Below are 22,830 nucleotides of genomic sequence, written 5' to 3' on the forward strand. Positions count from 1 at the left end.
TAAATTATAATTTTGCTAGTTTTTGCTTGGACATGTCAAATATATCTAATCAATTTGTGTAAAACATTTTCATTTTAATTTTGCAACTTATAAAGCTTTAAAATATGTTTTTATTTTGCATATTAAAACTAGTGTAGGAAATGGCAAATGTAAATTATATAGTTGAATTTTCATTTTCATTTTACACTAAATATTGCACATATGTATGGGGAAATGTAAATTTAAATACAGAAATACATTGCTATTTTACATATTGCACTGCCATTTTGCATATTACATTTCAAATTGAATTTTGCTACCCATATGCTTTCATAGATAAAAACTGTTAATTGTCATTAGAAAAGAAAAAAGAAACACCATGAATGTCATGAACTGCTGTCCCTTTAAAACATGACTCACATCTGACACATCCCAACTCTTTACATCAGTTAAAACTCTTTAACTTATTTAAGACTGTCACTCGCCAAAAATGGTCATTTTGACATACTTTTGTCCGTCTAAGTGCGAGAGAACTCGATGCACAACTGGCGAGCGCTCTGAAGCAGCATTCTCTGCGCGTGCATCATGACGTGTGCATTCACAGACAGTAACGTTACCGAATTAACTTCCCGAGTGTTTGTGTGTGTGTGTGTGTGTGTGTGTGTGACATAAACAAGACAATAAAAAGTCTAAACCTACCTCGTTTGGCAGAAAAGGTGATAGTGTTATCCTTGAAGAATTCCGTGATGTCAGAACTAGTCCTGTCTTAATCTCTTTTAATATACTGCATCTGTGCCAGCGCGTGATGTAATAAAACTGCAGCTCGTTAATAAAAGTTTTTTTTTTTTTATCCATTTTATACAATCCGCCCTTCAATTAGCAAGTGCACTCCCGCATACACAATTTTCAAGTTCAATACTTTTTGTTCCGTTCAGTTGTGGATGCTGCTGATTCACCGAGACCGCCGCCGGCTCAGCAAAGAGACATGCCTGTGTGTTTTCCTTTGAAAAAGTTTCCCCAGAAATACTTCGCTATTTAATGCATTTTTCCTTACAAATTGTATTAAAAGTACTTGTACTCTACTCGCATTACATTTTTTGGAAGGTAATGGTACTTTTACTTGAGTATATTTTTTCAGTACTCTTTCCACCACTGCAATCATGCAGTGTGAATTATCAAAGACGCGATCTGAGAGAATCACAATCCTGCTGTGTGAAATGAGTTCTGACTGAAAAACACATCAGCGATGACCTACAGCTAATGAGAGAGCACCATACAAGGCAGCGGGAAGTTCGGGGAGGAGTTATATGAAACGTAGTTTGCGGACCAGTGTTGCCAAATCCGCGATTGCGGCCAGTTGTTTTTCATGTCAGCAGGTTGAAGCGACCCCAATAACGTGATATTTAGGCCCTGGAATGTGAATTGTACCAGGAGAACCCCGCCAAAAAAAAGTGTATTTTACCCCCAAACGCAATTTTTACCGGGGTACCCCTTCGAAAGCAATTGGGCTATTTTCAGGCTAGTTTTGAGTAGTAATTGGGCGGGTTTTGTAGCGAAAACCTGGCAACCCTGCACCAGACAGAGTTATCGGTGATTCTCCCTATTGTAAAGTCATGCAGTGTGTAACCTCCTGTCGTCATTCCATCGTGCAGTGTGAACACAGCAACAACTGAATGCTACCCCAGATAGTCGTTCAGTGTGAAACCAACAGTGATGCGACGTCTTTGAAAATCGTGCAGTGTGAAATCAGCATAAGGTAAGACACAGTCCAGTCTGTGCTGAAACGCTACTGTCAATCAAACTATCGTGGGAGGGGCCTGTCTGTGTGACGTCACACAGACAGGCATCTGAGATCGGCTCGATTTGAGAAAGGGGAAAACATTTAACCAGATTTAAAAAAAAACACTGGGTGGATTTTTATCATTATAGGGTGGTTGTGTACACACACTGCCAACACACATGTCAGTTCAAACAACTTGTAAAAGTGCATGTAGCATCCTATGACCCCTTTAAATAAAAAAAAAGTCATAAATGGTGTCTTCTTTTCTTGACAATTCCTCTGCCAGCTTCTGTTGAAGGCATAAAGCGCTCTAAACAGTTATACCGCACTTCAGATTTAACTTTATCACAGCTGCTTAACATCACCTCAGTAACGTTAATATGCCGGATGCTTTACGACACGTAACAAATATGCAAAGTAACAAATACATTAACAAATACACAGCATCAACAACAATTAAAAGTTAATAAACAATTAAAAGTAAGCACACTGTAACACGTACCTCCACGTCGAGTAAGATGTGACGGTATGCTGAAAATGTTGAATACGACGGCTCCGACATTCATTTGCCAAACAAGCCTGACAGCAACTAAGTTAACGTTACAGTTTGTTACATTTAGCAAAAAATAATTTACCACGGAAGTGTAAGAACGGTTCCCCAAACCCGAAATCCGACTTTAAAATGAAATTTGACCGAGACTATCTCCGTGAATAATGGCGCCTGCTGAAGCACTATTTTCGCGCCGATAATCGACCGAGCTTCTTGTTCCCACAATGCAAAGTGTAATTTAAAAAAATACGGAAAAACACCTGTAAAAACCAAATACAGAAAATTCCTTCAAATTATTACGGTATATTGTACTGTATTTTTAGTATATTATACTATATTTTTACGGACTTTTTTTACAGTGTACATTTAAGAACTGAGTAATATTAATTAACTACATGTACTTACTATATGGTTAGGGTTAGGATTAGGGTTTGGCTTAGGGTTACTTGCATTTAATTATGCATAATTAATTGTTATTACAATAGTAAGTACATGTAATATGTGTAACAAGGACACCTTAAAATAAAGTGTTACCAAAAATTAGACCAGGTTGAAAATTATTGAATTAGCGCAACCAACTTGAACCCACAGAGAAGTCTGCATGGGGAAATATTTTGCTTTTACACAAAATTTCCATTTGCATGGATACCTGTTGACATGACTAGATTTTGCCCGTGAAAAATTGCAGAACAATAGTTAATGTGACAGCACTTTTAGCCTGTGTGTAGTTAGATTGCATGGTGTTGACCAGCACTGAAATGAAACTCTATGATCCTTGTGTAATTGTCTTGATTAAAACACTTTAATGCAATGAAATAAATCTTCTCAACTGAATCTTCTTATAAACTGATTACTGAAGAATCACACACAAAGTGTGTGCCGTTTGGTGCTGTAACTGACTAGTGAAGGTATAAAATGAGAACTATAGTCATTCATGCAAGTGTAATATGTTGAAAATGTCCAATAATTATGGGCATATGCATTGTTTGGTCACAGATGGAGAGGTCTTCTTGACCACCGAAGAGATGGATGTCTGTTGAACACTTGCAGCTTTCCTACTAATGCTTATAGTAGCCTGGGGGATTAAATGAGCACATTCATTTCTTAGATGAGCATAATAATTGATAATTAATTCTTGTGTCAAAAAATTTTTTTCAGACCAAATATGTTAGGATGTATAATTATACCTCATGTTGTTTTAGACTATTTGAAAATGCATACAAAGAGCATGATCCTACCAATTTGAAAAACTAACAGAATGCATAGTCGACATAAAAAACTGAATGACGGGTAATTTCTTACTCCTAAATTCTGAAAAAACCAGAGGTGTTAATTATAGGACCTAAAAACTCTGCATGTAATAACCTAGAACACTGTCTAACACTTGATGGCTGCTCTGTCAGTTCTTCGTCATCAGTTAGGAACCTAGGTGTGCTATTTGATAGCAATCTTTCCATTGAAAGACACGTTTCTAGTATTTGTAAAACTGCATTTTTCCATCTCAAAAATATATCTAATACGGAGGCCATCCAGCCATGGCCTTCTGAGTTCCCTGCTCAGCCATGGCTTCCTAGTCCGCCTGCTCCGCCATGGCTTCCTAGTCTGCCTGCTCCGCCATGGCTTCCTAGTCTGCCTGATCCAGCCATGGCTCTCTGAGCTGCCTGCTCCGCCATGGCATCCTGGACTGCCTGATCCGCCCTGGAGGTATTCCCTGTGTCCCAGTCCTGCACCAGCCTCCAGGGCACCCACCCCCCCTCCCTGGTGGAATTGTTACGGCGTGGGATGCGCCTTCCGGGAGGGGGGAGTAATGTCAGACTCTGTTCCGTGTTTTGTGTGTGTTTTGCTCCCCATGTGTTCCTTATGCCCATATTTGGTTCTTCCTTTTCCTGTTCCCATTATGTTCCCCGATTAGTTCTTCATTTGTTACCAGCTGTGTTTAGTTAATTATCCTCATTCCCCTGTGTTTATAAGCCCCAGTCTGTTCAGTTTGGTTTTGTCGGGTCTACTTGTTGAATGTTCGTCGATTCCTGTGCTACGTGTGTGTTCCTTGGTGTTAAAATAAAGTTAATTATTTCTGGATTCCCTCCGTCTCCTCGCTCTGACACAGTAGCAGCAGCGTGACACTTACATAATGAATTAGACTTTAATCTACAGTATGTATCCATTTACTTAATTGTTTACTTATTTTATTTGGTTTTACTTGTCAGCTTAGTCCCAGAAACTGGCTCAGCAGTAATATGAAACTGTTTTTAATATCTGACTAAATAGTATTTTATTGTGTGACACTTTAAATGATTTGAAAATGAGAAAGAAAAAGAATAGCACAATGTTCACTGAACAACTACGCTAGTTCAATAACACAAATGGCAGTTTGCCCGTTAATGTGTCAAGATATTAGAGGGCTAGGTCTACTTTCAATAAAACTTGATCTGAGCACACTGGGACTTTTGTTTATGTAATAATCTTGTGGAGTTCAGCAGGAAGGGCTAAACTTGCTACCAAACAGTTTTTTGAGATCCACCCAGATGTATCCCTGCAGTGGACCTTAAGCACAATATCTTTCATGCAGATGTTGTCCTGTATTGTAACTAAATGTAAGCTTTGTGGGAATTAAACACTTTAGAAATAACAGAAATGGACAGTATTAACACAGTAACTCAGATGAATGAGGATTCAAAACAGGAGAAAAGTGATGATGATCAGTCAACGTCAAGTTCACAGGTTGTTTGTGGAGGGTGTCGAAAGAAACTCCGAAGTTTGTTAACGATGAATTACAAAGAAGAAATTGTAGTGCAGGTGAAACTGGCTGGACCAGTGGTAAGTATGATTATAGATTTATTAAGGCTTTATGGTGTTAAACTTTGATTACATCCAATCAACTAACCAAATATTGAGATGAGTTTTCTTTCACTGTTGACTGACAATGACATTATTTCCAAATATTTGTTTTGTAAAGTATGAGGTTTCTAATTTTGAATGTAACTATTTAAATCAAACATTGACACTAAAATAAACTAAATAGCATAAATTGTGGTATGATATGAAATTCTGAATGTTAATTTGATAATTTGTACCTTAAATACAACCAAAGTCACAAATTAAAAACTATATTCAGTTATATTTATAATAAATATTTAATTGTAATGATATAGGCACATTTTTTAGTAGTCTATTTTATTTGAAGAACATGACATAACATGATCAGTATTCTGGAATACCATAAGTTTATTTCTCAAAAAGTGGAAGTGTCTGTTACTGAATACTGGAAATGTTTCCTCTTTTCATGCAGTTTATTTCTCAGCTGATGATCTTTCTGATCAGCTTCATCAGCACTGTGTTCTGTGGACACTTGGGGAAAACTGAACTGGCCGCTGTGGCACTGGCTATTGCTGTGAGTTAAAAAAAAAAAAAAAAAAAAACTTAATTATAGTGGCATTAATTAAAAGTCCTTTTAGGGGAAAAAAAAAATGTCCTTTTTGCTCACAGGTTATTAATGTGTCAGGCATCTCTGTTGGTTTTGGACTGGCGTCTGCTTGCGATACACTCATCTCTCAGGTCTGATAGTGAATGCACTATCTATGATTATGAATATGAGTGAATATGTCATTTGTGTGTCATTTGAATTGAATTGTGTCCTCCAGACGTTTGGCAGTAATAATCTGAAGCGGGTGGGTGTGATACTGCAGAGAGGGATTCTCATCCTCCTGTTGGCTTGTTTCCCCTGCTGGGCGCTGCTCATCAACACCGAGCCCATCCTGCTGGCTGTCCGACAGAGCCCCAGTGTGGCCAGGTCTGATAAATTCAACACTCGCTAGATACACTTCAGACCAAAGTTCCTTACATTTACCCTTTATCGAAACTGACATTTATATGTATATATGTTTATGTGATGTTTTGAAAAATGGATGGATGACCTTCAATTTTGTATTTATTAATTTTGAACATTTTTAGCATTCTTAATTTTGAAAATTCAGCTTTGCCATCACAGGAAAGTATTACATTTTTAAATATATAAATAGAAAACAGTTATTTTAAATTCCAATAATACTTCATAAGATATATTTCATTTCATAAGCATAAGAGACGTCCTTCAAAACATAAAAAAAACGTAGTACTTTAGCAAAACTTACTTGAATCTGCTCATAAAACAATAGTCATAATATTTGTGGTGTGAATAGTAAATCATTGCTGTGCAACTATTTAATGCAACAGGTTAGCACTATAGTTTTCAACTTTCTCACAGTTGCTTTCATTGTGGCTATTCAGCAGTTTTCAAAAATAAACAGTTAATTAATATAATTTGTGACCGTGGACCACAAAACCAGTCATAAGGGTCAATTTTTTGAAATCGGGATATATACATAATCTGAAAGCTGAATAAATAAGCTTTCCATTGATTTATGGTTTGTTAGGATAGGACAATATTTGGCCGAGATACAACTATTTGAAAATCTGGAATCTGAGGGTGCAAAAAAATCTAAATACTGAGAAAATTGCCTTTAAAGTTGTCCAAATGAAGTTCTTAGCAATGCATATTACAAATCAAAAATGAACATATAGTCGATCATAGTGCATAGACTGTCAAAATGATAACAATTAATGACATTACAAAAACTGCATTACTTGTCATGTCTCAGTTCGACCTGTATAGAACATACAATATGAGATCCATTTAAAAAAAAAAATAAATAAATAAATAATAATAATTCAGTGAGCTGAACTCTTTTTTTTGTGTGTAAATGTGTGGATTAATTTTAGATTGTATGTGCACAGCATAGTGAAGGAGTCATCAGTACTTTATGGAATGTAAAAGAAAAGTGACAGAATTGCTGCAGACATACACAGGAATTATAACAGTAATATAAGAAAAACAGAAAATGATGGTCTGTATAGCGCAGACCAGAAGGCCACAGTACAAAGAGAGAATGGGCTGCACAGTAAAAAACACAGTGTCAATTTAACACTTAAAGTGTCGAAACTCCAAGTGTAAAGTGTTACACTTGCTATTGTTTAAATTTTACACTATGGGGTATTTAACACCCCTGGTGTTGTTTTAATCCTTTAAGTGTTATTAATAAAGTACTCTTTTCAGTGCAAACAAAAAAATGCTATTGTATGGTGTTAATGTACAAGATTAGACATAAAATCAAGAGTCTTCAGACAGATGTATAAATTTGAACGTTTATTTAACAAATGGGCAAAGTGGCAACTTTAAAACATATATCAGATGTGTAGAGGTTAATTAGTCAGTCACATTCATTAAGTGTTGCACAGAAACATAAAATAGTTAATAAAACACAAAATCATCAAATTTACCTAGACATGAACAAATATGACAGGTAGATTTGACAGTTGTGTAGCATCCATGAATGATGTTCCTCGTTGTCCCATCAGCGAGCAGCTATGGCTGTGGTCTCTTCTATGCAATCAAGCTGTTCTTCTTGTTAGTGCCTGCAGATCAAAGACAAAAATAACACTCAAGGTCAGCTCTCCAACTGATTTTATTTACATTAGTCTTTAATACACAACCCATCTGGCAATATTTTGAGGCAGACAATAGGTAGTGACAGAAACGTCCAAATGTACCTTTTTGAAGATGTTTTCCAGCTTGATAGGAGGACATGTTTCCAGGTCTCTTGCAGCCTTGTGGTGATGGTGGAATCAAATGAAGTAGGAGACAAACTGATGCAATATCGCTGTCCCATTCTAAATAACAGATATGACAACTTCAGCAAAAAAATGCATGAACACAGAATATAGATAAAGTATTAATATAGATAATCTTATTCTGAAATATAGTCTAACCTTCGACATTGGTTTCATCCTCCTTTACAGCTGATTCCGAGATCAATTGGGTCCTTGAATGTCTTGGGAGAAGCCAGGAACTTGGCTTCTTGAAAATAAAAAAAATAAAAAAACAATTAATGACAACAATATCTCTCTCAGGAACCATTCTGCTAAGTTGATTGTGTAGTCACACAGTGGCTCTGTTCACACCTGGCATTAGCATGCATATGGCCACATTCTTTTATTACAGGGTTAGTTCAAAAGTGAAAATGTCATCAGTTTACTCAGCCAAGACTTTTGTTATCTTTTAAACACAATTGAAGATATTAGAATATAAGATTTCTGTCCCTTGAAGGACAGTCCACGCAACTACCACTTTGATACTTCATAAACTTAATTAAGAGATCTAATCCATAAAGAGAACTAATCCATACGTGGTTTAGTCCAAATTTTTGGTTTTTCTGTTTATGTTCTCTGATCAATGTTTAAATTTGAAAAATAAAATTCAATCTGTTCATTGTAAAGCGATCGAGTCTCTTCAGAAAATTTGGACAAAACCACTCGATTCATTTGGATTAGTTTTATGATCTCTTTATGAACTTCTTGAAGTATCAAAGTGGTAGTTGTGTAGATTGTCGATGGAAGGACATTTTCTCATTTAAAATATCTTAATTTGTGTTTTGAAAATGAATGCAAGTCTTGGAATGACAGAGAGTGAGAAATAATGAAAATTTTTCATTTTTGGGTCAACTAACCATTTATCTTTTTGCAGTTTGATATCTTAAATTAATAATTAGAAAATTCCAGGTGTGAACATAAGCTGATATTGTGTGCCTGCCCAGTTCAACTTTAATTTTTCATATTCATTTGTGCGTTTAAAATTTGTATTGCACATAGAATAACATATAAATGACACACTCGCAATTCTGGCGTCATCTTCAGCATTCTGCTCCTTTCTTGAAGGGCTTCCATCACTCACACTCAGTGACATCAGACTCCCAGTTTGCAATCTTATGAGAGGAGCTGCCTTCATTTGACACTGCAGAAGTCGGGGCCAATTCTATTGAAAAAGGATAAAAAAAACACTTATTTCAGTAATTTAAATTTACATTAGGACTGTAAATATGGTAAAATAATTGTGATTACCCCTAATTTTGAGTATGCTGAGAACTGTCTATAATACCGGTGTCAAATCGTAAACTACTTCTTTTTTTTTTTTTTACATACTTCATTCTAGGGTCAATTAAATGAAACATTGTGCAATATTCACATGGAGGCCTGAAACAATGTAAGTATTTATTTAATCTGATAATTAAATACATTTGTATAATTTTAATGAGTAACATGAGTAATAAGGCATCTTAAAATGAACAGTGTACTACATTAGAATAAATTAACACGTGTTAAGAATTAATCTTACTATTAATTTATTATTTATAATGTGAAAATAAAATACAGATAGATTCAGACATATTTCTCCATTAAAACTTAACTTTGTATATCTATAAATATTTAGGACATTATTTAACCCAAAATAGCATGCCATATGAATTGATAAAGACTGGTTTCAAGCTAAAGTACCTGCATGCTCTGCCAGTGGGCACTGACGGAAATTGAAAGACTGACGGATTTACAGTTTAACGTACATTTAACTCACTTTCACAATGCTTGCATAAACGTAATTGTCATAAGAAAAACTTGATGGCAGCGCGTAGGGCTGCACGATAAATCGAAATGGAATCGAGATCGCGATTCGACAGAAGCTGCGATTGTCATGCGTATCTTTCAGTACGGTGTTATGCGTCACAAAAACTAAATTGTTAGAGCGTAATGTTTAACAGTCCCACTATTACTGTTTCAAAGCATGGAAACAGCAAAATGCCACACTCAATGCTTTCAAAAACAAATATAAATTTACCATTTGATGAATTCTCTCATTTGAGTAGAAAACCGCCCAAATGTGGCTGCTTATAGATTGGACAAAGGGATGTTAGCAATTGAAAAAACTGTAGTATCCTAATGAGTTTTGGCATAAAAGAAAAATCGATAATTTTGACTCATACCATGGTTTTTTGGCTATTGCTAAAAATATACTCCTTAAGACTGGTTTTGTGGTCCAGGGTCACATTTGGTCATGTGACATCCGCATGGACCTACAGTCCTGTCAATGAAGTTTCTTTAACAGTGTGTTATTACTTTCCTCTCTCAACAGTCTATCACAACTCTATGTAAAAATATTCATGCCTGCTCTGCCTGTAAGTGACACATTACTTTAAATTAATCTGTTTAAATATATGAGCCTGCAAAATAAAACTGTAAAGAACTATTCCACAATGTAAGTGGAAAAAAACTATTCTACAATGTAAGTAACAATGTGGAAGTGTGAAATAAGCATAAGAAAGTTTATTTTTCCATCCAATTATGCTTTTCGCTGTCTTTGTTACCATCCTCAGGCTGCATTTGTCTATCAGCTGCAGGGAAGGTATCTTCAAAATCAGGTCAGGGCTCTGTTGCTGAAGATCTTTTTTTCTTCTTCTTTTGCGTTCTTTCTTCTTCTTTTGCTTGACCTTGTTTGTTCATGTAGCCTAGTTCATGAGTCTGCTTTTCTCTGTTTGTTTAGGGTATTATTTGGCCTCAGGTCATCACAGGAGCAGCAGGAAATGTCCTCAATGCTTTAATAAACTACATCTTTCTTCATCTGCTTGATCTTGGTGTGGCGTAAGCATTTTGATTTTGATTATATCTTATTTAGGGACTTGGTATGTTGCCTTTATTCAGTGTGAGGGATTAGAGAAAAGTGCAAACTTCTTTTATTTATTTAAACTTCAGTTAGATTCGGTTATTTACAAAGTCAAAATGATTAACTGGACTTTCTTATTAACTATCAGAGGATCTGCTGCTGCAAACACCATTGCCCAGTATTCCTTGGCTGTGTTTCTCTTTTTTTATATTCGATGGAAGGGCCTGCATAAAAACACATGGGACGGTGAGTATCTATCTATCTATCTATCTATCTATCTATCTATCTATATATCTATCCATTCATCCATCCATCCATCCATCCATCTTAGTGTATGACTTGCAGTAAAAGAAGAATATGTAACATGTCCTGGTGCAAAGTATGTTGTTTTCTTTTTCAATATTTAACCAGAAAACAGTTTACTATGTGACTCGTTAAGATGGTGTGGAGGAAAGTTCATTGAAATGTTTCTGATGAGTCATGTGATATTTGCTGTGATATATGTGATAAAAGCATATTGCATTTGCTGATAAGCATGCTGATAGCTTCAGATATCCTTGATAAATATTGTCTTTCCCGATCACCAGCTCAACACTTGTCAATATAGTAAACTAATGGAACTATCAATTATAGTGCCATCTATAGACAGTTCAGTCACACTTTAGTTTGGGGACCAATCTTCTCTATTAACTAACTATTAACTATGACTTTTGCCTCAACAGACAGTTGTTATGTTTCGGTATGGGGTAGGATTAACGGATCTAAAATATGGTCATTCAGAATAAGACATTAAAGGGGTCATATAATGTTGCTAAAAATAACATTATTTTGTGTATTTGGTGTAATGAAATGTGTTTATGCGGTTTAAGGTTCAGAAAACACATTATTTTCCACATACTGTACATTACTGTTTCTCCTCTATGCCTCGCCTTTCTGAAACACGTAGATTTTTACAAAGCTCATCAGTCTAAAAAGCAAGGTGTGCTCTGATTGGCCAGCTATCCAGTGCATTGTGATTGGCCGAATACCTCAAGCGTGTGACGGAAATGTTACGCCCCTTACCATACTACACAACATGGCGGCGGCGGTACGTGGCAGCAACAATAAAGTTACGCCTTCCATCCATTTCTTTGCGTGAACATTTGGGCGTGTTATGCAAATATTCCCACACAGTGACGTAGACATGTGGGGGTGTTTGAATGAGGCGTTTTAGGAGGGCGTGGATGACTCTTAACTTTTATAAAGAATATCTCTTTGGGTTTGAGACTTTAGTCTTTAGCTTGTAACACTTCAAAGAGAAAGGAAAGCTTGAAATCACATCATTTGACCCCTTTAATATGTGCTTTATAAGTACTAATAAACAGCTAATATGCATGCTAATAAGCAACTAATTAATAGTGAGAATTGGTCCCTAAACTAAAGTGTTACAGACACTTCTGTTGGTCTACATCTGTTACATCTCTTTCTGTGTCACATTAGGCTGGTCTTGTGATTGTCTGCAAGAATGGGGTCCATTCAATAGCTTGGCTCTTCCCAGCATGCTCATGCTTTGTGTGCAGTGGTGGGCATATGAGATTGGTGGATTCCTGGCAGGTTTGCAAACTATCTGTGTTTTTATGCAATTAAATTTAGTTTGTCATGACTACATTAGTTGTTCATTGTAGGAATCATCAGTGAGGCTGAGCTGGGAGCCCAGTCTGTTGTGTATCAGCTGGCTACTATTGCGTTTATGGTATGTTTTTCAAATGTTTCTTTGTTTTTAGAAAAATGTACACCTATACTGGCTTCAGGGTGTTCTCAGCACCAGTTGTTTACTGGTCAATGTGTCAAGATATTAGTCTTACATTTATATAAACAATAACTGAAACTGGAACCCATGACAGAACTCTGAAACTAAGACGTGTACAGTTTTGTTATTTCACATTCACTCTTTTTAGATGTTTAGAGTATTGTGTTCCATTAGCAATAGTATTATGTTATCTTCTGCCTGGGTGGTAAAACAGGCACATCAGTTGGTGACAGCAATAAATCGTATTTTGTGTATTGAATTTTTGCACACTGGACAATTCACAAGACGTTTAAATGTTGTATCAAAATCCCCAGAAGTGAAAAGCATAAAACATCAATTGCTTATGGGAAATTTTTTATTGTAAGAAAGGGGGTTGTGTGAGGTCAAACATCTGTAACAGTTGCTGTCACCGCCTTAATCTATCATATAATTGAGAATAAATTTAGTCCAAAGTGCATATAAAATTAGTCAGTCTTTCTTTTAAGTAAAAATTTTATAAAAATAATTGATGTTGAAATAAAGGGAAGTCGAACATATCAAAAGAAAAACAATTTCAGCAACAAGTTCTGTTTCTGAACATCTGTGAAAAATGATATTTGAATCACTTAGAAGTAGGTTTTTTGTTTGTTTGTTTTGTCATTTATATATTTATTATTCTCACTTTTCAGTTTCCAATGGGATTTGTAATAGCAGCCACTGTGAGGGTGGGAAATGCACTTGGAGCTGGAAACCCAGAACAAGCCAAATTGTCTGCCAAAGTGTCTTTAGTCTGTGGACGTATGTGAACAACTAAACTAAAAACGTTTATGCAGCATGATTACTTTTTCAAAACAGGATTAGAATGTATGTTACCTTGGTGACCAGTTGTCCACAGCATGATACTGTATGTAAACAATGGAGAAAGCTGTATGGAGAAGCAGCATATCCACCTTTTTCCTTCAATCCCATTATGGGAGTAACTTTGTTAAACTGTAAACAATCAGTGAAATATTCGCTCTATGAATAAGCATTTTCAGAAACTGAGTGCAATGAGGTAACATTATTCGACTCACCCTTCAACCATTAAACATTAAAAGGGAATTTAAAATTAAAAGCTTTAACAAATCGCTTTTAACATACCATGAATAAAAATATAATCAGGAGGATCATCAATCCGACGGATTAGGATTATTTGTAGCGCAACTTTATGACTTGAAATTATCTTTTTTTTTTTTTTTTGAGTGGAACATTCCCTAACCAGAGGTGTCTGCCATAATTTAAAACAACTGATTTATAATAGAACATTGTTTTAAATGAAGAAGGCTTGGAAAAATGTGGATAGAAAGGTAAATATTCTCTTAGCTATTTGCCTACGTTTATTGGCATAGTTTTATATGAGTCATGTATGTTATATTCACTGGGTTGTAGACAATCATGTCCTCAATTCACTAGAGATCCACAAGCCTGGTTGACCACTGTTAAGGCCGAGAATTCCAGTAATGGTTTGTAATCCTTCCAAGCAATTAGAAACTTTCTTTACTGTGCTTGGAATGGTTTGAAACCATGGTGGAAAAGTGGCTTTAGTTACCGTGCTGAGAAGTCTGACCGTAATCACACCAAACCGTGCTCAAGTGGAAATTGACCATTCCTCACATTTCCAGAAACTAGTGCACATGAGCCAAACTTTGGTCCTGGAGGGCCACTGTCCTGCAGAATGTAGCTCCAAACAGCTCCAAAACACCTGCCTGGAAGTTTCTAGTGACCCTGAAGACTTTGATTAGCTGGTTCAGGTGTGTTTAGTTAAGGTTGGAGCTAAACTCTTCTGGTTTCTCTGGTGTTGTTTTCTAGTACTTGCTTCTTGTATAGTCGCAACCTTTATTGGAAGTACCAGTGATATTATCGGATACATCTTTACCACAGAAGAGTAAGTAGAATAAGAAATAATCTAGCGTTCTGTTAAGATTTTAACATAATACAATTTTACATGTACGGTATCCTCTCTCTCTCTCTCTCTCTCTCTCTCTCTCTCTCTCTCTCTCTCTCTCAAAGGGAAATAGTGCTCAGAGTATCAGAGGTCATGGTCATGTACAGCTTCTTTCATATATTTGATGCCATTGCGGTAGGCTTGTGATTTATTTTTTCTTTGTTTTGACCAAATTGTAATCTGTCTGTTTGTTTATTCTTGAGCAAGAGAATTAGATTTTTAAAATCAAAATCAAATCCCATTTTCAATAACTCTTCTGTCCTTTCTTAAGTGGCTTTCCTGTACATTACAAAAAAAAAAATTAATAAATGAATAAATACATAATCATCTGTAAAATAGTATACTTTTACTTTGAGTAACAAAAAATGCATAATATATGTAGAATGCATCCTAAACTAAGTTTAGTGTATTATTTTCTTCTTAAATCTTTCCCAAAATATGTTTTTTTTTAAATAATCTAAACAAAACTTAGTGAGTTTTAATAACAGAAAAAATTAAATAAAGCTTAGAGCATAAAATGTGTGATATTTCAATTTCAGTTTCTTTCTATTTTTATTTTTTTAAGATATTCACTTAAGATATTGAGAATGTCTGATAACATCCTGTTGATAATACTTAGGTTTGTTTTTCTGTAGGGCATTACAGGTGGAATTGTCAGAGGTGCTGGAAAGCAGCTGCTTGGTGCTCTTTGTAACATTATAGGATATTATTTTGTGGGATTTCCAATTGGAGTGTCTCTGATGTTTGCTCTCAGCTTGGGCATAATTGGTAAATGACTTGAAAGTGTTGAACTATTTGAAGGATTAATCTCAGGTGCCACACTGAACGCCTCCATGACTTTCCTCTTGTTCTCTCTTGCTAGGTTTGTGGACTGGATTTTTTGTGTGTGCCTTCTCACAAACTTTGTTCTTTGTCACCCTCATTTGCAAACTGGACTGGGAAAAAGCCACTCACGAGGTGGGTCAATTTTCTTTACCCACATCTATATAGTTTATTTTGATATGCTAATTTTTATTTTTATTTTCTTATTTTCAGGCCTTGATCAGAGCAGGTGTACAAGCCCCTCAGACCAAAGATGAATCTTATGCTATGGAAAATAAGGGCTGCACAGAAGGTACTTTCTGTCTACGGTATATGATGACTTTAATGATGAACACAAAATGTTTATTTCATCATGGACTTTCCCTTATGTTGCCTGATTATTCTACAGAAGTACCACAGGAGTCCCAGCACAATGAAGAAGGCCAGACAGATGCAAACACAGACCTTGAAGGGCTCGGTGAAGGAGAAGGAGAAGGAGGAGAAGGAATAACAGTTACTGGCACAAAGGTCACAGTTGGTGCAGTCTTGACAACAAAACAACTGGTTGTTCGTCGAGGCCTTGCTGTCTTCTTCATGCTGCTTATATTAGCTGGAGGGATTGTGTTAAATGAGGTGCTCATTAGAATTCTTAGATGAGCAAAATTAATGTTACTTCATCCTTCTGCCAAAATATTCATATTATTTTATTATAGTGTGGTGCTACATGGAGTCCTTGAGTTACGACAATAAAACGATTTCTAGCTTCCTATAAACTACAGTAATTATAGTGCTTTATGTTATGCTTACTAAAACAAATTACCAGGCAAATATCCACCAACTAGTTTTATTTACTCACCAAAGTAAATTTTTGCACACATTTTGCACTTACCAAGAGTTAATTTTGGTTCTTGGTTATATGTTTGTGACTTTCTTTAAGAAATGTGTTAGAACATTCTCTCAGCCACTTTAGGAGAACGTTATAAGAACATCATTGAGGCCAGAGGTGATGGAATATTTTTTATAAAACTTTCTTGTAATGTGACGTATTAACAAAGCTAGAACATTTTATCTGCAACATTTTGAGGATGTTTTGAGGATGTTGTTGAGGTAACAGATTATATTTGAGGACGTTGTTGAGGTAACAGATTATATAATGTGCTCAATAAAACATTGCCACACTGTTTCAAGATAACAAAGGAAGAACACAATACTATTGAGCCCCTGAAAATGGAGGTACTTTGCTTAAAATGGCTGTAACTCCTAAATGGTAAATGTCATATTTTTTTGGAACCTCTTAAAATAAAGCTAAAAGTCTGCACTTCAATCACATTTTGACTGTTGTATTTCAAATCCTTTGTAGCAGTGTATAAAGGCAACAAAAACTCAGTCAGTGTCTGAGTACTTCCGGACCTATATACAGTATATATATATATATATATATATATATATATATATTATTCAACCACTGGAGCTATTTTTCTCCATGTTTGGATATGACGTGACAAGCATGCATTTATATATTTTTTGCACTCTGTCTTATTAACATTTTTAATTAAAACAAATAATGATTTCAGTAGTTTTAGTTTAGTTTAGTTTAACTTTATTGTCTGTCCAGATTTCCTGAACAGAACTTCATCTTTGACACTGGCATAGAAAATACATCCTAACAAATAATACTACACTAGTAGTATTAATTAATACTAGTATATAATATTATGCTTTACTTTGTTATGAAAAATACATTTACCAGGAAAACTACAACCTTATAAATGGCTTCATATAACCAGATGTATAAAAATACCTAAAATTTAAATTTGGTTTGCTAAGAAGTGAAATAACATATACTGTACATAAGTACTATTCTTTTCAGTAGTCTCACTCAGCTGTATTTTGGCCTACACAGCTGGGTTTGGAGTGTGTCCCAAATTTGTAGAAGTCCATAGTACTGTATAATGTACGTCGAGAGAAATGCTCTTTTGTAAGCCTTCAAATGTTATTAGTGATAGGATGGAAAAGCTGGCAGAGATGCATTTTTTTCTCTTAAATAACACTGACAAATTTTGGTGGTATTGGCTGATTGACCCACTCGAGGTCCCAAATTTATTGAAATGGGACCTTGTTAAGATGGATCAAGTTAGAGTTAGCTCAACGTGGTGTTGAGGAAGATGTTAGAAGTGGAAAAATTTCTTGAATCCATTGTTAGATTGCTTTGATGAGGACTTAAAGGCTCCGGAAGAGGACAAGCTACGTGCACAGCGACTCCAGCTATCAGGATCAGGACAGTGGTCAACAGCGCAAGTCCTCGTCTGAGCACAAGCTGGTTCGTAGAGAGCAAGGCTTTAGGTTGGGTTTCTCCATATTCACTCGCCATCACTAGTTTACTCTGCTCTTGGGTGCTCACTTGGACATAGCCGGCCACTTCAGGTCTATTACTTGTTAGCTGGGACTAAAGAAGCAAAGATTAATGTAATTATTGACGCTATCATCACCGGGACTTGAGAATAGTTTCAATTTCAGGACACACGTGATTGTCTTGGTGATTGGCAGGGGTTCCCAAACTTTTTCATCAGCCGAACCCCTTAGACATAAAATATTTACTTGAAGTACCCCCTGAGAATTTAAATAAAAGAAACAGTTCACCCAAAAATTTAAAATTGCTGAAAATCTACTCACCCCAAAGTGTAGATCAGTTTTCATCTGAACAGATTTGGAAAAATGTAGCATTACATCACATGTTCACCAATGGATCTTCTGCAGTGAATGGGTGCTATCAAAATTCAATCAGCTGGTAAAAACCTCACAATAATCCACAAGTAATCCACATGACTGCTGCAAGTTTGTAAGAAACAAATCCATCATGAAGGTGTTTTAACTTTAAACCATTGCTTATGGCAAAAATGTAAAAATAACGCTTCCTTGAGTAAAAAAAAGTCCATCCCTTGTTGTCCTCTCACATCAAAATCCACTAAAATATTTGTTTAGAACTGTTTTGGACTCTTTTCACTTGTAAATTGTGCTTGATCTGTGGATATTTGTCTTCTGATTCAGACAAGACTTTTCATAAGCTTTTTACTGCAGAAAGCAGTTTTATGGATAGAGGACTCACATTTAAGCTAGATGCAGCAATTTGAAGTTAAAACTGTCTTGATGGATTTGTTTATTACAAACACAGTTTTTCACCTCACAAGACCTTAACTTAAAGACTAATGGAGTCGTGTTGTGAATTTTTGTGATTAATCAGCTGTTTGGACTCTCATTCTGACGGCACCCATTCACTGCAGAGGATCTATTGGTGAGCAAGTGATGTAATGCTAAATTTCTCCAAATCTATTTTAATGAAGAAACACACTCGTCTACCTCTTGGATAGCCTGAGGGTGAGGACATTTTCAGCAAATTTTCACTTTTGGGTGAACTATTTTTTTTAATATATATTAGTAATTTAAAGGGGTCATATGATGTTTTTTTAAAGATCATTATTTTGTGTATTTGGTGTAACAGAATATGTTGACATGCTTTAATGTTCAAAAAACACTTTATTTTTAAAATACTGTACATTATTGTAGGTCCTCTATGCCCCGCCTCTCTCAAACGCTTCGTTTTCTACAAAGTCCCTCCTTCCTACAAGCGCAGTCTGCTCTGATTGGCCAGCTGACCCAGTGCATTGTGATTGGCCGAACACCGCAAGCACTCGTCGGAAATGTAACGCCCCTTACCATAATCGCGAGCTTCAGCTTTCAAAATAAATGTAAAGACAGAGCCCGAAAGGGGAGCAGAGTCGCGTGACAGACACAGTGATGAAGCTGGTATGTGTTTGAAAGGAAAACTTGAAATCGCATCATATGACCTCTTTAACAACACATTTGCATGTTTATGGTTCTCTGATGTTTGCTATTTGTTGCTCGACATGCAAGTAAATAGATAAAAAGTTTCAACTCTAATTACAGAAATGAAGACAGCAATACATTCCTGCTGTAAATTCCAATTGTACTGGAAAATATAAATTAATATTTGTTCATTATAATAATGTTGCTTTACAAGTTACAATACTAATATTTATGACTTAAATTCTTCACTTTCAAACATCCAAACCCTCAAACTTTAAAAATTCAAAATCCTCAAGCTTTTATTTTGGTAGAACACTGCTGAAATGCTGTAAACCCACAAAAATGTTGTAAATTATGTGAATGTATAAATAAATTGAATGTTATGTTCCCACATTTATGAGATGTGAACACAGTGTTGCTTTGCTTTGAAACATAGCATCATTTAATCAAATCTCAGGCTTTTAATTGATACATTTTGTAATATAATTTATATAATTAATTATTATCATTTCATCAAATCATGAACCCTCTGCAGTTTCTCCAAAACCCCAGCTTGGGAAACCCTGGATGCTGGGATTACTGTAGCACTTACTTTGTTTCCAGTTATGTCATCCCAAGGTTCAGGGATACTTGCTGAAGCTCCAGTATCAGGTGTTTGCTCATCGTTGTCCTGCCCTTCAGAAACGAGCATATCAAGGATTGACTGTCCTATCGATGGTGCCTTTTGAACACACACTACCTTTGCATGTTTGCCTGCACGTTTCTGAGCCTAAGGAAGACATTAGACAACATTATCACTTTCGACACCCTTACATAATGGTAGCTTGACCTGACCACACAGGTTTGATTTGTTATGTCTTACCTGCTCTGTTACTTTCTTCCAGTTGAGCTTAAAGATGAGAGTGGTGAAGAAACAGGTCTGAATTATGACACAAATCAAGAGGCCAAGCCATAGACCTGAATGAGTGGGAAATCAAAATGGGACGAGTTTCAAGTTTAGAACAGGTCATGGGAAGCAAACACTATCTGAATTTTATTACATGGCTGGTTTGGAGGAGAAAAGATGCTATATGACCAGAGACCTGAATCACTAACAATAACAAGTCTTGATGTGTTCAGGTTATGTATTGAAATTTGTTTTATACAAAAACATACATATTGCCTGTTTTATAGTTTTGATGACTAGTAGTAGTAGTAGTAGTAGTAGTAGTATAAAATTTGGTTTACTGAATTTGTTAGATTAGTGTTTTGTAAAGTGTGGATTGGTGTTTAGAAGTTTGGGGTTGGTAAGATATTTTAATGTTTTTGAAAGATGTCTCTTTTGTTCACCAAGGCAACATTAAAACAGTAATACTGTGAAATATTATTACAGTTTAAAATATTTTTTTCTATTCTAATGTATTTTAAAATTTAATTTATTTATTTGATGGCAAAGCTGAAATTTCATCAGTCATTATTCCAGTTTTCTGTGTCACATAATCCTTCAGAAATCATGATTTGATGCTGAAAATGATTTATTATTAATATCAATGTTGAAAACAGTCGTGCTGTTTAATATAATATTTATTTATTCATTTAGTTACTATTTATTATTTTTAAAATTATTTGATGAATGGAGAGACATCTTTTGAAAAATTATATAGTCTTTACTGTTACTTTTTTTGTGTAAAATGTAATGCATCCTTACTGAATAAAAGTATTAACTTTGGTTCAGTTTGGAGAATGAAAAGATTTATAACTAAATTGCAGGGCAAAACTGGAATGCCACATATCTGAATGGAATTAAAGATCTGGGTTGGCTTGACATTCTTTTTTTCTTTCTTTTTTTCACTTATTTTGGCTCCTTTGAAACAACTGAATTTCTGATAAGTTAGGAAAATAGGAATGAAGAGATGGTACCAAGTATCCTGAGCTCGGCCAGAAACATCAGTGATATTCCTACTGGTAACCCAATGCAGTAGTAACAGATCAAGTTGGACAGTGCTGCTATCTTCTGCTTCCCAGCACCCAGAAGAATCCCTGAACACACGCACTAAAACACAAGACAAACTGGTCTGTTGTAGAGATATGCACTATAGAGACTTCAGAGTAATCAGTGAATTACATAATTTCACAAAACCAGGTTTCATGACATCACAAGAAATCCCTAGTAAATGCATTTTAACTGATAACATCTTGTGACATTATCACTCATAGATACTCTAATGATGAAAGACAGAAGATAACATAATGCTAGTTACAGTATATGACCTTCAGCTCAATCATAAAGAATATCTGTATCTTTAAAGGTTGATTAATTTGTGGTGCCTTCCTTTGAATGCATACAAATTATAAAACAATTCAAACTTACCACGAGAGCATCAAAAAACTGCAGGAAAATGTACAGGGTGAGGATTTCCGAGACAATTTTCACTATGCTCCTGTTAGATTAAATCAAGAAGTGAGAACTGCAAAACAACAAAAGAAAAGCTTCACTCTCATTGCTATAATTAGCAGTGATTTATTTGTTCTCCTGATTCTTATATATATTTTACGAAGGAAATGATCATGATATTACTTCATCTATAATAATCCTAGTTTCTTCATAATCCAATAATGCGTGTATGTTATGAGAGAAACAAACATACTCATCAGAAGTGAAGATGTATCCCACTACTGACTTTGAGGAACCAATCACGATTCCCTGTAAAACAGCCAAAACTCCTGCAATGCAGTAAAGGTTTAAATGATCTATCCTTCTGTATACTTATTGTAAGTTATATATTAATTACTAAACTATTGTTAGCACTGTGTATTTCTATATTCTACTGACCTGAGATCATAAGAGTCACTTTACTAGTGATCAGGGCCCTGTTAGTGTCTCCAGCTCCCAGCGCATTTCCCACACGCACACAAGCGGCCGCGTGCACACCTAGTGGAAACTAAACATAACAACGTGTTATTAAAACAAGCAAATATTCACACTAATTTAATTTAACAAATAGAATTTAACAGGATAATTTGTTTGTAAAACATCTGTTGCTGACTATTTTTGAAGGTTACCACATTAGACCAGTAGGTAGCGATAAAGGTGTGGTAATTGTTTTGAAGCATTACAAACAACTGAAGTGAATCTTTGAACCCTAACAATAACAAAAGGTTTATCAATGTCAAACTAGCAGGAAAAGCTTTGTTACAGAGACGTCTGCCTCAGCTGGCAGAAGCTTAGACATTGAGTCCTTAAAAAGATCTCAAATCACCTCCCCCTTTTCTTCAGTATTGATAATTAAAGTTCTTTCACATCAAGGATGATAACTATAAAAAATAATAATGATGAAGTTTTTTTTTCTAATTCTATGAGAATAGGTAAGTCCACACCACAACTAATACTAATGACAGGAATATTATATTACTGGAATCACTTTCAGAATGATGTTTAATACTTTTTGTTTCAATATATTTGCCATTTGGCAGCAATGACAAACCCTGCTAGCAATGGCAGATTAACCCAATTTAATAAGTCTCTTATTGTGAGTGTAACGTTAAATAACACTGTCTTACCATGTAAGTAATGGCCCCCACCTCCAGCAACACATGTTGAGCAGCAAGATCCACCTCCCCCAGCATTCCTGCCAAT

The 22,830-nt window shown here is 35.5% G+C and overlaps 2 protein-coding genes across 2 annotated transcripts in view; one reads left to right on the forward strand and one right to left on the reverse strand.

Annotated features, from left to right (window-relative positions):
- The first annotated feature begins 4,943 nt into the window (after nt 1-4,943).
- Nucleotides 4,944-16,133, forward strand: LOC107699951 (multidrug and toxin extrusion protein 1-like). Its single transcript, XM_016501410.1, has 17 exons — nt 4,944-5,126; nt 5,599-5,700; nt 5,796-5,864; nt 5,951-6,099; nt 10,309-10,351; nt 10,550-10,594; nt 10,717-10,814; nt 10,985-11,082; nt 12,316-12,429; nt 12,501-12,568; nt 13,294-13,402; nt 14,453-14,528; nt 14,654-14,723; nt 15,224-15,356; nt 15,451-15,545; nt 15,624-15,702; nt 15,799-16,133. Exons 1-17 carry the CDS (start codon nt 4,944-4,946, stop codon nt 16,044-16,046), a joined length of 1,779 nt encoding a protein of 592 aa, XP_016356896.1. The 3' UTR covers nt 16,047-16,133.
- Nucleotides 16,134-17,220: 1,087 nt separating this feature from the next.
- slc47a1 (solute carrier family 47 member 1) overlaps nt 17,221-22,830 on the reverse strand; it is a 14,431-nt gene continuing 8,821 nt past the window's right edge. The window contains exons 10-17 of the mRNA XM_016501409.1: nt 22,755-22,822; nt 22,027-22,135; nt 21,842-21,917; nt 21,565-21,634; nt 21,114-21,246; nt 20,077-20,171; nt 19,807-19,983; nt 17,221-17,835 (exon numbers count right to left, since the gene is read on the reverse strand). Coding sequence (XP_016356895.1) covers nt 17,530-17,835; nt 19,807-19,983; nt 20,077-20,171; nt 21,114-21,246; nt 21,565-21,634; nt 21,842-21,917; nt 22,027-22,135; nt 22,755-22,822 — 1,034 coding nt within the window. The 3' untranslated portion in view covers nt 17,221-17,529. The remainder of the gene's footprint in view (nt 17,836-19,806; nt 19,984-20,076; nt 20,172-21,113; nt 21,247-21,564; nt 21,635-21,841; nt 21,918-22,026; nt 22,136-22,754; nt 22,823-22,830) is intronic.

This window comes from Sinocyclocheilus anshuiensis, unplaced genomic scaffold (assembly GCF_001515605.1).
Source record: "Sinocyclocheilus anshuiensis isolate Anshui unplaced genomic scaffold, SAMN03320099.WGS_v1.1 scaffold1332, whole genome shotgun sequence".
NCBI lineage: Eukaryota > Metazoa > Chordata > Actinopteri > Cypriniformes > Cyprinidae > Sinocyclocheilus > Sinocyclocheilus anshuiensis.